Source organism: Osmerus eperlanus, chromosome 9 (assembly GCF_963692335.1).
Source record: "Osmerus eperlanus chromosome 9, fOsmEpe2.1, whole genome shotgun sequence".
In the NCBI taxonomy this organism is placed as follows: Eukaryota; Metazoa; Chordata; class Actinopteri; order Osmeriformes; family Osmeridae; genus Osmerus; species Osmerus eperlanus.
The window spans coordinates 16,222,412-16,239,395 of NC_085026.1; the positions used below are offsets into that span (position 1 = coordinate 16,222,412).

The following is a 16,984-nucleotide window of genomic DNA, read 5'->3' on the forward strand; positions in this document are numbered from 1 at the left end:
AGCATGTGTGTGGGTGCACTTGTGTGTGTTTGTGTGTGTGTTATGTGTGTGAGCTTTGTGCGTGTGTCTGTGTGCGTGTGTGTGTTAGTGTGGTGGTAAGGTTGGAGTATAAAGCTTCATCTCCAACTGATTCACGACAAGCGCAAGCATGTCTAATGACAAGCCTAGACTTTGTGGAGTTCCACTCATCCTCCCTCCCTCGCTAGGCTCCATATCAGGCAGATGAAAACATAACCTGTCACATTCCATCCCATTAAACCAGCTATGAACCATGTGCTCCACACACACATAGAGAGAGAGAGAGAGAGAGACAGAAAGACAGAGGAGGGAAATGACGGCCAAGTGCATCTCAGCTCACTCAAGACAAATGAATAATTCACAATTTTTATGCTAATGCCATTTTAATGCTAAAAATACCGAAATATATGCAAGAGACAAACATAGATAAAATCCTAGGTAAAATCCTTATTGTACCATTTTTTTAAATCCTAATAATACTATACGTACAGATAAACTAAAACACAAAAATAGCAGTATACTGATTACATAAACATACAGAGCACAGTGTAAAAAAATGTAAGATACATAATTATCTGTTGCAATATCTCGTGCATTACTGCACTTTCATAAAGCCTCCAAATTGTGAATTACTGTGTTTTTTCAGTGTGGCCCCATCAGCTGCCATTTGATGTGAAGCAGAGCAAGGTAATGACAGTGCACTCACTCGCTCAGTCATTAGCCCTGCTTAATGCTGGGAGTTAACACAAATTAAGTGAAGTTAAGTACATGCATTAGAGGGGGTCTTTAGAGGCTGGGCATTTACTTTTGGCTGCCTGGAACTAGTTGTTGCACTATTCGTTCAGAGCAGGCTGTGATAGTTTGGAGCGTAACTGCATATCGACTGATCTTGGCCTTGAATCAATGCCTTACTCAGTGGATAAGAGCACGGTTCATGGAAAACTGGCTGTAGGGAATCGAACAGTGGATCACTAGGGACCCCTAGTGGTCAGAATGATATGACCACATTTGTTTCCTGTTAGTTTACCATTAACCAGGGGCACAAAACAGTGGTACTCCTCCAAATGCCACGATTCAGTCTCTGATAAGAAACATATTACATCTTCAGTACTCAGGGACTTGTACAGTACTGAGGCAACGGCTGCTGGAGGTCTAGATCGGAGTGAACAGGGTTGTTTTTATGTCTTATTGTCATGTTGTCTATACTAACACTGCCCAAAAACTGAACTGTAAAAGATGATTTATTTCCTGCAGCAGCATATGAGATTTTCCTATTAGAGAAGATACTGTTGTGGGCTTTCAAAATAGAGGCTGACATTATAAAACGGACAGATCTCCGCAATCCATTTGGACCACATTCAAGATTATGACTCCATCTGAGTGACTGCAGATTATTGTCCACAGAGAGGTGTGCTAAAGCTGGATTATCCACTTGTTGGGGATCCATTTGACCCGATGGACACAACATGCCCGCCTCACACGCCCTTACATCTGTGGGTGTTTTTTTTATACGTTGATGGTGAGAGGGGATCACTGTGGTCATGACTTGTAAACCTCTCTGTTTAAAATAGATTACCAGGGTTAGAAAACCATGGATGTGGATGGGAAATGGCAGTCAATCATGTCACACTATCACCAGGGAATCTCTCTCTTTTTCTCTCTCTGAAAAAAACCCATCAAGTCTTACACCTAAAAGTATTGAGTCAAGATATAATTACAAATAGCAGCAATGTCAAAAAGTGTAGACTTGTTTCATATACCAGATGAGATCTTTATAGAGGTGCACATTTTAGAACTCTTGAGGTACCCAGATCGTTGACCACTTCCTGTGTTACTAATGACCCACACAGGTCCTTGTCTGGTGACAACAGGGACACTCCCCCTTTCTCTCTCACTTCATTCTGCACAACTACAAGGGTGGAGGTTTGGGGCCAGTAGAACTCTGGAACCTGTATTAGAATCGAAAATAAATACAAGTGGTCTTCTTAGCATGTCCCCAGGAACTCTCATTCCCATGGTGCATCAGTGACAGTGGGTGATTATGGCCATAGGCAAACATATATACGACAAGAGCAAAGAGCAAGCGTCAAATCCACAAGGTCCAGACATAACAGTATTAATTATTAAGAAAATGATCTCAGTTGAGGGTTTTCCAACCTGCATTCCTGGTCCTGGTTGTGGTTCTGGTAGGTGATCAGGACCCTGTGTCCATTCGGCAGGAGGCCAGAGGTGGCCAGGCCACTTCCTGTTCCTCTGATCCTAAAGATCATCTCTGTCTGGGGATTGCGGGCACTGCTGTGCTTCTGCTTCTTGTCTGAGGAGGTGAATTGAAACGCTCGTGTTACACAGAGTGCCAGGTATGAGACGTTAGTAGCAGTGAGAGAGAGAGAGAGTGAGTTAGTGAGAGACACACAGAGAGCGAGAGAGAGAGAACTAACGTTTGGGTGTATCATGAGGTCCCTCGTCCAGGTTGCAGGGCAGCAGGATCTCATGACCCAGGAAGTGCTGCAGTCCAGTCAGGCTTGTTCCTCTGAGAGGTGCCATGCGGGACATCAGGGGCATCAGGCCAGGCAGGTTCATGTCCATGCCAGTCACTTGGACTCCAGGGCACTGGGCAGAGGAAGGGCAAGGGAGACGGTCACTGGAGGGAAGTCAGGCCAACTGCAGACCACTACCTACAGTGGAAGCTATGTTGGGGAGTCAGGTGGCTGAGTGGTTAGGGGAATCTGGCTAGTAATCTGAAGGTTGCTGGTTCGATTCCCGGCCATGTCAAATGACGTTGTGTCCTTGGGCAAGGCACTTCACCCTACTTGCCTTGGGGAGAATGTCCCTGTACTCACTGTAAGTCGCTCTGGATAAGAGCGTCTGCTAAATGACTAAATGTTCGGGCGACGTTAGGCTTGATCGTACAGGTGCACATGGGGACATGTTGGGGGTGCCTTCTCCTCTAATTAAACATCCCTGTCCCCCAAATCCCTCTCAGCTAGTCAATCCTCCGCCGTCCAACACGCTACAGTATGGATGACCAAATTGCCGTTGTCCCTCATGTGTAAACGTCTAATAGGAGAATGGTAACGATCACTGAATAACAACGGCGGCTGAATGAACTCCAAACAAAAACATAAGGCAGGTGAGAGCTGACGCAAGCCTGACAGGATGAGGATGAGGGGGAGGGGTGAAGGGGGAGAGCTTTACGTGTTTATGCTTTTTAATGAGAGAGCCCGGGATCCCCCCGCTGTCCCCCCCCCTTTCCCTCTCGTTCCCACATCCTCTCTTAACGAACAGAGGGGGTCTGGTTGACCCAGCTAATAGGGGGCAAATCCACTGGTGCACTATCGGCCAGGCACATTTCATCTAATCAGCAGGATGAAACAAGCAGGCTTAGGCTGCTTTTAATTCAGCTCTGGAGGAGCATTACTGCCCCTCTCTCTCTCGTTATGTGGAGATCAAATCAGCGAGACAGACTGATGGTTTTATCCTTGCTTATTTATTTATTTATTTAATGTAGATCCTGTTGGTTGTTGTCTCTTCATTCGCTGTTTGAATTTCAAGTTGGATTGTGGTTGACATGATACAGCCCTTTATCTGGGGGGTTTACATAAATGAGGCTTTTTTTAGGTCAGTCTCAGATGAGCATGGAGATAAAGGCAGCAAGAGAAATCCTCCTGTGGCTTTCTCACCCAACATCATCCATCTTTCATATCGATCCACTCCTTTCTGATTCTTTGACTACCAAATGTATCTGTTTTAAGGGTCTGGGTGTGTAGCTGTGAGGGTGTGGATCAGAGTGCATGAGTACCAAGTCACCTGTGCTTCTGTACAGAGGAGCTCTGCCCGGGTCCTCTCCTCCAGAGTGACGGCCAACCCATCCAGAACCTGCAGCCTGGAGAGGCGCAGCACCACAGCCGGTCTGTGGAGGGCTCGTCTGGCCACCTAGGGACAACCAAAAAACATCCGACATCTCACACAAACCCTCTCACTAACTATTTACCTCAAAGTGAAGGCAGTCCTGAGAATTCTTGTTTTTCAGAAACACTCAAATATCATCTCTTCCAGTGGCCCAGCTGATAGCCCCAGCCTGGCCCTGGCCCTGCCAAGGGCATCCTCGGCCAGGCTGGCTCGGGGACAAAGCCCTGCTCCAGGGGGGGCCAGACCCCTGTCTGCTCCTGCAGGACACCTCTGTGGGTCGGGGCAGGCGAGGAGAGAAAGGGAAGAGAGAGATTCTGGCAGGGGAACATGGGTAGAGCAGTGATCTCATGCGGCTGACAGCAGGAGGTATTGTCTCTAGGGCAACTGTTGGCTCTCCCTCCCCCCCTGGCAGGATTAAGCCCCTTGTGGGAAGGGGCCGTGGGGCCATGGGGGAAACAGGCTGGGCCAGCTGAGCAAGGCCTCACGGGTATCAGGGCCCTCTGCACCGGCCACTGCAGAGGCCTGATCCATGGACTCCAGATGGGTGCTGAACCAGAGCCAATAGTGTATGATAACGGCACTGCCATTTGGTCAACGGATTTGTCTCTGATGCCGGCCAGTTTGAGGAACAGCAGACGGTCCATCATGTAATCGCTTCATTTAGAACCACAACGTAGTTCTGGGTGAGCGCTGTCAGATGTGTGCAGCATGTATGTGAGGGGAAGGGAGCCTGGAAGCTCTTTTGCGTAAGAATTCTTTCTAACCAGTGACGTTAAGCTCATACACAACAACACATATTGAATATATCTGGTCAGGAACCCAGGATATGAACCGATGAACAAGGCCTTGTTTTTGGTCCAGTAGTGTTGTTTGGCATTAGACACTGGTCAACAACAGTACTTACAGGATTCCCGATGACCGACAGCTCAATGATGGAGGGAAGGACTTCCAGTCTCTCCAGCTCTGAAATGTCCTGCAGAGGAGAGAGCAGAGCGATGTGAAACATGTCGAACCTCAAAGACATAGATGTGTTTACTCTTGACTTATTGCTACTTATTGAATTAGTATTCGTTCACGAGTAGCTGTAATAAGAAAGATGAACAGTGCTTATGATTCACAGATCATGTATGATGCACTGTGGACAGCACGCTGCTTAATAACCATGGAGACACATCCATTTGAGGCCAAACCTCATCATTTCTGTGCTGTGAGGGTGGAGGCAGCTGATAGTGGAGATTACACGTGTGATCTCTCATTAATCTCATGAGAGAGTTTGGGCACGCAAGGGGGTTGGGGGAGGGGGTGGGGGGGCAACTCCACCACCTTCGTGACCGAGCTAGGACGACTCGCACGAACCCCCGTTGTGAGGTTGTGGTGCGCTGGAATGATTGCTGCTGCATTTGATGTTTTAATTGAAAGCATGAAAACATTAAGGAAGGGTGTGTGGGGGGGGGGGGGGGGGGGGGAGAACTGGCGACAAAGTGCAAATCACTCTCCTGGGGAGAGAATAAGCTGTGGGCTGAGAACCTGATTACACGTTGTGTTGATTGTTCCTCTCTGTCCTCAGACATGTGGTTGACCTTCAATCAATGTCGATTCTTTTGAATACCACCCCACGTGTATCACAGTGGGGTGGGAACCGTGCATGATTACTGTTTTTCCCCCCCTGGTTTGCAAACACATCGAAAACTAATACGGCACAGTTCAAAAGACATTCTAATACGCAGTCGTTTAAATGGGACGAGTGATTTAGAATTATTCATCAGGGAATCAACCGGGGCTGTTGTAGTCAATTTGACCTTGAGCGCATACTTGTACAGAAAATCAGTACAAGACCACACTGTGAATTCCTCGTTTGTGTTGATAGAAATGCTCAGCTCAGTACTTGTAGAACAGGCATGGAGGTGTAGTGGCAAGATGTGGTGCAGGAGGGGGGTACCTGCAGCTTGTTATTGCCCAAAAACAGCCTCCGTAGCTCGGTGAGGGGTTGGAGGTAGTTGAGGTCCCGGATGCGGTTCTCCGCGAGGTGCAGCTCTAGCAGGACTCCCTGGCCATAGAAAGAGTTCTCCCCCAGGACCTTGATCCGGTTCCTGTCCAGAACCAGCTCCCTCAGACGGAACAGGCCCTCGAGACCTTCCACCTGGCTGATCTCGTTTCCTGAAGGGGGAGAGGAGTCCAGTCATCAGGATTTCCATGATTGGGAATGCTAAACACCAACAGTGCTTCTTCCACTGAGTGTTCTTATAGGTCCACTCACAAGAGAAAACCCTCCTGATGTTAAAGAACCACCTAGAAATGTTCTATTGCTTTGTACTGCTTCAGTATTTGATGGGAGATAACATATTGCTTTCGCCCATGCACATGTTACAATTAACTGGATCTATTTGTGAAAAATATATTATAATGTGATCTAACCCTAACCCACAATACACTCGTCTCGTATGGGGTGAGTACAACAAAGAGATTGACTCAACGCAACACAAAGCAACACAATCAAATGTGATGGAAGAAGCAACTCCTGCTCTGCAAGGCCCGTCGCCGTCTCCTTTCCGGCGGTTTCCTCGCCCACCCGGACAGACGTGAGTGGAGCTCTGCTGTTACGCGCTGTACTTTTCACCGGCTTTGAATCATGGGGGGGGAATAGGGGGACAACACACAACACAAGCGTACCTTGGAGGAAGAGTGCTTTAAGATTGGGGAGCCTGCTGAGTTGCAGATTGGCCATATTGGAGATGCCATTGTAGCTCAAATGCAGCACCTCCAGGCTGCCCATCAGTGGCTCCAGGTTGTTCCCAGGCCCCGCTTCCCTTCAAAACACACACAGAATAGGAGCTTTAGGAGCTGAGAGTGCCCATTTCAGGCCAAACCACACAGGTATACAGCAACTCACACAGGCAATCACAGGAGAGCCATTCAATAGCTTGACCCCCCTCTGCACTTTCTACTTCTATTCATACCTATTTTCGGGGCTTTAAGTTTTTATTTGTTGGAAAACTTGTGAAAAACAGGAAATGCGTTTTTTGCTGGGTAACCGACGGCCTTAGTGGCAGACATGGACTAATGCTGCCCCCAAATGGCTACAACTGTCAACGAATCTTTGTACAGTATAAACATTTTTTATGTGGGATAGTTCAGTATAATATATAAACTTGATATATATATATTGTTTATATAAACAATCCACTGTGATGTATGGTGTTGGTACCTGCTGCCTCTGGACGGCCCTTGTTGACCGTACCCACTGGAGTTGACCTTGTGGTACAGGATCTGCCTGTTCGTCAGGTGGGCCTGAGTCTTCTGTCTGGGCAGGATGGACTCAATGTGGTTGTGGTTCAAACACAGAGCCTACAAAAAGGGGACAATCAGAGAATCTGTGTGTTTTAAATGTTTACCTCTTCTACTGTACATCGACGCAAGCATGTGTAAAAATAATCCACATGTTCCTTATAAGGGCTGGCAAAAGCACTATGTCTAATGTCCACACACAGTAAATCCTATTGTGGAGCAGTCCTCTCACCTTGACACTGGGCAGGTAGATCAGCCCACTGAAGGAGGTGAGGTTGTTGTGCTCCAGGTTGACACTGTGCAGGTTGTGGAACAGATCCGCAGGAGCCAGGTCCACTATCCTGCAGAGAGACGGAGAAAATGTATCTTTTTTCAACCTATCAAACGTTTTTTTTTTAAAGTTTACTTTTGAAAATGGATGAAAACCTATTTTTCCTTTCAAAAGTTTTTTGGGGGAAAATATTTGTTCAACCTTTCAAAATGTTTTTTTCTGAAATAATTGTGGGGAGTCAGGTGGCTGAGCGGTTAGGGAAGCGGGCTAGTAATCTGAAGATTGCCAGTTCGATTCCCGGCCGTGCAAAAATGACGTTGTGTCCTTGGGCAAGGCACTTCACCCTACTTGCCTCGGGGGAATGTCCCTGTACCTACTGTAAGTCGCTCTGGATAAAAGCGTCTGCTAAATGACTAAATGTAAATGTAATTGTAAAATTACTAAAACACTCTGTACTTCCTTTTACTTCCTCTCTGTATTACCAAGGTGATACACTGCTCATTGGGAGGGTGGGGGTGGAAGGGTTGGTGGTCTTGTGCAGGGTTTACAGGTGGTAGGACTCTGTTTACCTGATGCCACTGGACTGCAGGTGGAGGTCGGCTATGGCAGAGTAGTTGGAGTGGCCCAGCTTCTCAGCCACCATGTCAGGGTTCAGACGTCCACCAAACACGTCCTTGGCGTTTTCGCACTCCAACACATCCTGGACAACACACTGGCCTTGTCACCTCTGCCTGGGAGCCCAGTAAACTGCAGCCTCTAACAATCAAACTGGTTGTGCGTGTTCCTTCATACCACTGCGATCCCATCCAGCGCCTTCAGAGAGGGCAGGTGAAACACCACGTAGATTCGATAGTGTTCCAACTTCTCCACCAACGGATTCCCAAACAGATCCAGAATTATTAGGTTTGTCAATGCCTGGAAAATTGAAGAAAAAAATTAATAAATAAAAAATAAATAAATAAAGTACATTGAAAAAACACAGCGTATATCATATATATAGGGAGTCAGGTGACTGAGCGGTTAGGGAGTCGGGCTTGTAATCTGAAGGTTACCGGTTCGATTCCCGGCTCTGCCAAATGACGTTGTGTCCTTGGGCAAGGCACTTCACCCTACTTGCCTCGGGGGGAATGTCCCTGTACCTACTGTAAGTCGCTCTGGATAAGAGCGTCTGCTAAATGACTAAATGTAAATATACCGTGTCTGAAATAGCGTATCCATGGACAGCAGAAAGAGGACTAAAGCATCAGAGAGCAGTAGAAACCAACGCTTCATGCTGTAGCTGCACAGTGCTACACTAACAGGGCCACAGGTCCTCAGGTCTCTCCTCACACCTTCAGATGGTAGATGTCCCGTGTGGTGGAAATGTTGTTGTTGCCAACGTAGAGCTCAAACAGCGAGCGGGCTCTCTGCATGCCAGACAGGGAGCCTATCAGGTTGTTCTCCACGGACAGGAAATGCAGGTTGGGCAGCCGGTCCAGGACTGACCCATCCAGAGAGGACAGCTGGTTCCCATTCAGACTGAGTCTGGTCAGGCAGTGCAGCTTGGACACCCCTGAGACAACAGAGAAACACATCCAGGATATGACATGGTTGTCTTGGTACAAAAGAGGTTAGGGTATATGACTATATGAGTTTAGGGTATATCACTTTTGGTAGACCTATATTCTGTAGGGAATTATCATATGTTTTAGCCAACTGGTCAACTCAGGGTCATGTTGGTTTCACAGTTTGAGATGGACCTTCTAGTCTGACGATGCAGTTGTGGTTCAGGGACAGCTCCTCAAGGTGCTGGCAGGGTTCCAGACCCTCCATCTTGGAGATGTCGTTGTTGTTGAAGGAGGCCCAGCGCAGGTTGACCAGTTTGTCCAGGTTGATCAGCCGGGAGAGTCGCTGGCTGTCAAGGTTGAGGGTGGTGATCTGGTCACCAGAGGGGCAGAAGTCAATAAATCAGTAAAAAAAAATTAAGTCAGTAAATCCTTTAGAAACTTTTTTCCCCCCCAAAACGTTCAAATCTTGTTTCAAAAATATTTGTGCAACCTTTCCAATAAAAAAAAAAAATGTACACAGTGTTTGGTGTGGTTCACCTTAGTGGTCCAGCCAGGCTCGAGGTCTGTGCTGAGGTCCCAGGGTGCCGGGCTGAGCTGGCACAGCAGCTGGGCAGCTGACAGCAGGCTGAGGCTTCGAGGACGCTCGCTGTGGGTGCGGGAGTGTGCCAGCAGCGAGGCCTGTTAACACCCACCCCACCCCACCCATGAGGAGAGACACTCACAGAGCAGGCCCCTATCAGATTATCCACTGATTCACAGATGATCTGATAGCCTCGAACACAATATGAATAGCAGATGAGAGTAAAGGGAAGGAGGGAGGGAGGGAAGTTGCTGGAAGTGTAGGAGGGAGGAAGAAGAAGAGAGAAGGGATGAGGAAGAAGGGAGCGTGGAGAGAGGGAGGCAGGAAGAGTAGCCAGCCTTTAATGAATGTACGTGTGTGCTGTGCTGTGCTGTGCGCTGGTTGACTGGAGGTCAGACCTACCTGGTTGATCCTGCAGCCGGCTGCCATCTGAACAGCGGCCGCAGCCTCCTCCTCCGTCAGCAGGACATCGTCGAGGTGTGTCAGGTTGACCAGCCGGCCCAGGATGGTCATTCTCACCTCCTCCGGCTGGAACACACACATCTGTTCACATCCCATGCTGTGCTTTTATATGTCTGTCAGTCATTCTAAGCCTGTGCAGATCAAAAGAATAGGAGCCCTTTACAGAGAGATCCCTCAAAACTGCCTAATAGAAGACCTGTTGTTATGCCGGCTTGGTTTGTTTACACAGAACCAAACAAAGCCACCGTAACACCACCCCCTGTGTGATTTTAGATTGAGTGCCGGCTTTACAGAATCCAAGGCTCCCACAGTGCCGGCTCTCCCTTTCACACAGACATCGATTCGGCTCCCTCCGCCAATGGTGTGTGGCTGGTGTTTACCCGGTGCCAGGGGTTGTGGCGCGTGTCCAGTCTGAGCAGGCCGTGGGCGTGCTTCCTCAGCACAGCCGTCTCGTCCCGGGCCCTGGTCAGACGGTTCCAGCGCAGATCCAGCTGCTTCAGCCGGCCCAGCCCTCTCAGCCCCTCCAGGGTCCGCACGTGGTTGAAGCTGGCGTCAACATACTCCAGGTTTGGCTGGAAAGCCAGGGGAAATGCAGGGGGAAATGAACATGAGGTCGTTCCGAGGTTAACTCGCGCCGTGTGTCGGGGGACTCACCATGTGCGAGATGTCCTCCAGGTGTGTGAACTCGTTGAAGCTGATGGTGAGATTACGCAGCGAGGTCAGGCGGGATATCTCCTTCAGCTTACTCAGACTGTTGCCATGGAGATTTAGTACCTGAGCCCAAGGAGAGACAAACAAAGAAAAGGAAAAAGGTTCAAAAAGACAAGATGGTTTACGAGTGCTGACGCCACCGTGCCTGTTGAAACGTTAGCAGTTAAGTGTCTTCTGGAAGAGAAGACAGCTTTACAGTACAGAATACGCCTTGTTGGGAAGATTTAATGTGTGGCTTCCTAAAATACCGTAGGCGGTATCGAAACAGTCCAGATCAGTTCTAAAACTGATGAAATCACATTGGCTGTTGTGTCTCACAGTGATCTGGCTGAGAACATTGGCTCTGGCCACATTCAGCAACGTCTTGTCATCCAGACTGAGCATCTTGGGTCGTGGTTTAAGGACCGGCTCCATGTTCAGAACCTCCTCGTCAAGCTGGATATGGTTGGGCGGGGTAAAGCTTGGAACCTGCTCTGCAAACAGGGCCTGGCCTCTGTCCTGGTGAAGGGGGAACATCATTAGTGGGTCAGCAAAAGATATAGATCTGGTCATCTGCGACTGAAACGTTGTTCACATCACGTCAGAGTGAAGGTTGGTTTCTGGATACCTGGGTGATGTACTCAAAATCAATGATGTACTCTGGAAGAACAAGCTCATGATCGAACACAAAACACTGGCTGTGCCTTAGACTGCACTCACAGCCCCTCTGCACTTTGGAGCAGCAGGTTTTCTCTGTAAGGGAAACATTCGATTGGAAATAAGTCCACCAGAAAAGCAAATGGAAGAACGTTTACCGTTGATGCAGTAATGTGTTTATGGTTCTCGTCTCTACCTCCTCTTGTTTTGATTCCATTTTCTGTGTTTAAGCTGCGATGGACTGAGTGGGCTTTAGGGTAGTTACAGGCATCCACAGCCTCCCCTTCACGGATGGGCAGGCTACGACCCAGGAACACTTTGGACACAATAATCTGACCTGTTGACAAGATTCACATGTATCGAAATAGAACATATTTAATTCATCCGAACCATCTTTTCCCTTGAAAAGTCATTTAGGTCAGCCTCTCTCAGTCCTGGTCCTCGGGACCACATGCCCTGCATGTTTTAGGTGTTTCCCTGCTCCAGCACACATGAATCAACTGATTGGTCATTATCAGGCTTCTGCTGAGCTTCATAGCAACTCTATAACATTTATCTGAATCAGGTGTGTTGGGAGAGGGAAACATCTGAACCATCCAGGGCATGAGGTCCAGAGGACCAGGACTGAGACAGCCTGGTTTAGGAGACATGACTGTGTTGTCCAGGACTGAGACAGCCTGGTTTAGGAGACATGACTGTGTTGTCCAGGGCAGCATGGGACGGACCGTGTCTGAAGGGGAGAGGGTCTCCAGCCTGCTGAGAGCTGCCTTTGTGGGCGTGGCGCTGTGTGAACTCTATCCTCGCTCTGTCTGACACACTCAGACTGTTAGACAAGGGCACAGCTCGCTCTCTGCCCAAGGCCTGGTGCAAACAAAAATACAAACCAAAGTCAAACATACACATATAGGTTTACAATATACTGGGACAATATAAAAAATACTGATTTGCGCACCTTATACATTTCTGGTGTTTTGAACCCATCTTCTGGAATGTAAAAAACCTCATTCTTCTCATTTGTCGATTCAGGATCAGCTACGTAGAACAAGTACTCCAGCCAGCGCTTGTAATTCCTACATGGAAGTTAGGTGACATTACAGCCCACTGACAGTTGCTTATGCACATAGGGGTGTCATAGAGGTGGTTGTGAGAGAGGGAGGGAGCAAACCTATGTTGGAAACCCTGAATCTCACGGTCACTCACTGAGAGAACATGGCCGACTCTTCTCTGGCCAGCAGAGTGTGAAGCTTGTCCTCGAAGCGAAGCCTCAAGGCTCGGTTGTGGATGCGGATGATTCGGTTGATCTTGATGCCGGTGATGCCGTGCACCTTGTACTCGGACGCACAGAAGCGAGACAGCACCAGGTCGTAGCAGGAGGTGAACCTGTTGACATCACAGCATTGTCTCAGAAAATTTTTCAATCTTTCTTTCCTTTTCTTGCCTCCCTTTGTGTTCTTTGTGGTTTTGATTTGTTTATCATACTTACCATTGAACAAACGTTTTGATATGTCATGTTATGAATTTGTAATGGTGCGATGGGTTAGGTTAGGGCTGTTTGTGGGATGGACTTTGTTGTTGTTATAATATATCAAACTGTATTTTTAATTTTATTTTGATAAACCTAAAGAAAAACTAATACAAAAACTTCTAAAAAAAATAAGAAAAAGAATACATTTACAAAGACAAATCCATTGCTAGTGTTAACTACACTGTTGTAGCAGGCAGGGAGTAAGGCTGGAGGTGAGTGTGTTGCACGCTGGACTCTGTACCAGGGATCTGTAGAACATCCCTCTTCAAAGCGGATGTTCCCCACCGTCTCCAGTTCCATCTGGAGGAAGTGGACCATCAACTCATTGCTGTTGGCAGCCTGGGCCATGTCCCATTGGTACCTGGACTCAATCCTGCAAGACACAGGTAGGATGTGATTTCTTGTCACACGACCTAGACCTGTATCCAGTAGGTGTTTTGATACTAAAATAAGATATCACATGTCGAATATCTGACCTCTCCTACACTGCAAAAACGCTTGTTGTGAGCTTTCTTATGCTTAAAACAATTCAATTTGGCTGCTAGTGTAGTAAAGTGAATATAACTTGTTTCTTATTATAATGTGTTGTTTACTTAAATTAAGTCAATGGTTACGCCATTCATACTAGAAACTAGTATTTAAGTCCAACTAGATTTAAAATCTAAAAACAAGATTATCACGTACAGTGTTTGCAGTGTATGTTTAGACCATAGGCCAGGCCTAAGTTCAAAGCTTCAACTCACTCCTCCAGTCTCCTCTGCCAGTGTTTGAGCCGCTCCTGCAGGGTTTCCAGCTTGCTGAGGATCTTGTTCTCCATGCCGGGGTCACGCGTGACATCAGCAGGGTTGTCACCGCGGTCCCCTGAGCCGTCACTGCCAGGTGTCAGCCCGTCCTCCCAGGTGCGGGCCGCCTTCCTGCACACGGCCTGCACCTCGGACAGCTCACACTCCAGCTGAGGAAACGTGGAACACAGGACGTGGAACACGGGAACGTATCATCTCACGCAGTGCCTGGGAATGTCTAAACAAGTTTACACTGCGTGCTACAGAATAAAGCAGTCCTGAGGCTTCAGACATGGGGTAGAATCGCACGTACATTTTTGAGGGTGTAAGTGAGAGCTCCGATGCGTTCTTCTGGAAGCTGAAGGAGGATCTTTTTGTTCTCCAGCAGGCTGGCCTGGGTCTCGGCCAGGTTCCTCTGGGCAGTACGCACACGCATGTTGTAGTACATCATCTTCTTCATCACTGTGGACTAACCGCAACACAGTAGTACAGTATTTCACACCGGACGAAATTAGATATCATGTCACATAATTACTGTGAAGCCATTGCTTGTAAAAGTTATTTTAAAAGGGCTCAAGAAATAAAATGTGATTCAATGGTAAGATATTTTTGAGCCTTTTTCTGCTTTTTTTTGTGTGTGTCAGGTGGCTGAGCGGTTAGGGAATCGGGCTAGAAATCTGAAGGTTTCCAGTTCGATTCCCGTGCCAAATGACGTTGTGTCCTTGGGCAAGGAACTTCACCCTACTTGCCTCGGGGGGAATGTCCCTGTACTTACTGTAAGTCGCTCTGGATAAGAGCGTCTGCTAAATGACTAAAATGTAAATGGTCCTATTGCAGGGAGCAGGGAGAGAGAGAGGACAAGCAGGAAACTCCCTGAGCCGGATTCAAACCGGTTGGGGACTGTCAATCCCCCTTACCTCCGCGGCGTCCTTCACTTGTTTGCTGGAGACATCATAGGTGTCCAGTCGCTGGAGGCTTGGCATGTGGTAGAGCACGTGGGTGGCATAGTTACACAGCAGGCACACTGGGCTGGGACAGGACTGGGGCTCCTTGAGTCCTAGTTCTCTCAGACAGGGCAACCGGGCCAGGTGGGTGAGCTCCTGTTACACCAGAGAACACACAGCACAGGTTAGTTAGTGGGGGATGCTTCTGAGGTGTCAGCACACAGACACAGTCTGCATTACAGATAAAACACTCCTCTACAGATAAAAGACATGTTTCAAAAGCTTAGTAAAAAGAATCATATTCCCACGGAGTCTACTTTGTCGATTGCACAGCACAAAAGGAAGGAAGAAGTGCAAAGCACAGAATAGAAAAGCAATTGTTTATATATCTTTATGTTCCTAATGAGTTTTCTGAGAAGTGCAAAAAGTATTGGAAATCTAAAGCAACATAATACTATGTGTTGAAAATGTGTTGGAAATGGTATGGATGGGTTCGTTCTATCATCCAAAACATCTTAGTTACGTACCTTGAAAGAGCTGATCTTGTTTCCGGATAGATTGAGATTTTGTAGATTGACATTAAGGTCAAGGCTGTGTCCTGGGAAACATTGAATAGATAACTGTCAGTAAGGCAGCTGGGATCGAAGACAATCAATATTTGAAGAAATTGCCTAGAGCTACCTATAGTTTCAATGTTATTGTCGGCCAGATTCAGTTCTTTCAGGTTTTGAAGAGTGTTCAATCCCTGTAAACAGATAATGAAAGGGCATTTTGTTCAAGTTGAACAAGTAAAAAAAACAAATAAAACACATAAAAAAAGCTTTCACACCTTTATTAGAGTGATGAAGTTGTTGTTGAGCCAGAGAACCTGGAGGTTTACTAGTAACTCTAAATTATATATATCAGTAATTTGGTTGTCGTAGAGGTAGAGCTTTTGGAGTTGAATGCAATTCTGAAGTCCAGAAATCTCCTGCAAAGGTCAACAGTTTGTAAGAACGTTTTTGCACACATGAAGACTAAATCATTAACCAATGCATGGTTATTATTTTCGATAACAAATTCTCTGTACATTTTGCCCAGATGCTGGTATACAGATATCAGGTCTGTAATGAACCCAGTGCTTACCGTCAACTGGCATTCCACCACCCAGAGCTCACGAAGCATGGGGCAGGCCTCAAGGCTTTGAATGTGTCTGATGTTCTGGCCAACCACTGTAAGTTGGCATAGCTTGGGGAATAGTGCAAGGCCCACCATACGAGGATAACCTGAGAAGAACACCTCCAGGGATGTGACACTGCTACCCTCGTGGGGTATCTTTTCATATGACACCCCGTTGGCCACGCACTGTTGGTGCGGGAAAAACAAGTGCAAGTCAACTACTGTGCTTAGTACACCACAATGTAGTTTTAAAGGTGGTTTCACCCCGTTTAAATGCAGGCAATGAAAGAGAACTAACTTATGCAAATCACTAGGCTATACATATGACAAATGTCTGACTTTACTTACCAACTCTTTAATGACCTCCTCATCACCATTTTGTCTTTGCTTTTCGCTTTGTGTCATATTTATATTTAGCACTATCTTCTGAAAAATAGGAATACTTGATTACACCAAGTATGAGTATGCACAAAATTGGTCACGAGATAAGGGGAGAATTGTAGTTACAGACAATCGCACGCAGTCTATAGTAATTATACAGTAGATGGTACAAAACTGTTTAAAGAACGATAAATGACCAACAGCGTCCGCTACAGTTTAAGGCTAGGCTAGCAATGCATTTACGTAGAAGTTTTCAAGCTAGCACAAAATGTGTAACTAGACTAGAGCTAGTGTTAATGTTACTCCGGTAATATAAAATTAACTTACAATGAGTCCGTTTAAGAATTCAATGTCAAGTAATCTGGAAACAAATGTTTGCTTCCTTCCATCAATGGTTTACATATAATGTATTTTCCGCTTCATGTCATGGTTTAATGTTCACCGACATCCACTCTGTTTGACATCAATACGTTTCCAAGGAGGTGCGTCTCCGTTGCTTAGGACGAAGCCATCTTGTAATTCGGACAATAACTTTTTATACTTGAACATTTTATTTACCGCAAGAGGGCGCCGCAGTACAAGCAAGTGCCAATCGCTGCATTTAAAATGTGCTTTGTGTTTAGTCCAAGTGGCATCACTTCTAATAAACAAGCAGTAAAAAAAAAAAAAGTACACAAACAAGTAAAAAAATCTCACACAAAAGAATAATCTCACATGCAATTCCCTAAACATTATGTCAGTATATCAATATGCTTGCTTGTAGGGGCATTACATA

At 46.7% G+C, this 16,984-nt stretch overlaps 1 protein-coding gene across 1 annotated transcript; it reads right to left on the reverse strand.

The window, feature by feature from the left end:
* Window positions 1-422: 422 nt before the first annotated feature.
* On the reverse strand, window positions 423-16,695 carry lrrc9 (leucine rich repeat containing 9). Its single transcript, XM_062470296.1, has 33 exons — window positions 16,537-16,695; window positions 16,177-16,254; window positions 15,796-16,014; window positions 15,500-15,640; window positions 15,352-15,415; window positions 15,198-15,268; window positions 14,644-14,826; window positions 14,040-14,195; window positions 13,688-13,896; window positions 13,186-13,317; window positions 12,620-12,799; window positions 12,372-12,489; window positions 12,145-12,280; window positions 11,616-11,756; window positions 11,391-11,515; window positions 11,102-11,281; window positions 10,727-10,846; window positions 10,453-10,644; window positions 10,013-10,138; window positions 9,568-9,708; window positions 9,223-9,400; window positions 8,815-9,035; window positions 8,276-8,398; window positions 8,053-8,183; window positions 7,445-7,553; window positions 7,133-7,272; window positions 6,598-6,734; window positions 5,867-6,084; window positions 4,832-4,900; window positions 3,826-3,951; window positions 2,457-2,628; window positions 2,176-2,332; window positions 423-1,967 (listed from the first exon to the last, which is right to left on the reverse strand). The coding sequence occupies exons 2-33, from the start codon at window positions 16,231-16,233 to the stop codon at window positions 1,928-1,930; spliced, it is 4,512 nt and encodes a 1,503-aa protein (XP_062326280.1). The 5' UTR covers window positions 16,234-16,254; window positions 16,537-16,695; the 3' UTR covers window positions 423-1,927.
* Window positions 16,696-16,984: the final 289 nt, after the last annotated feature.

Excerpts from the sequence above, each read along its gene's own strand:
- lrrc9 (XM_062470296.1), bottom strand. The coding sequence starts at position 16,233 with ATGACACAAAGCGAAAAGCAAAGACAAAATGGTGATGAGGAGGTCATT. Across the intron at positions 11,282-11,390 it reads ATTTTGAGTACATCACCCAG|GACAGAGGCCAGGCCCTGTT; the intron begins GTATCCAGAAAC and ends CCCCTTCACCAG. Across the intron at positions 7,554-8,052 it reads CTGCAGTCCAGTGGCATCAG|GATAGTGGACCTGGCTCCTG; the intron begins GTAAACAGAGTC and ends GTCTCTCTGCAG.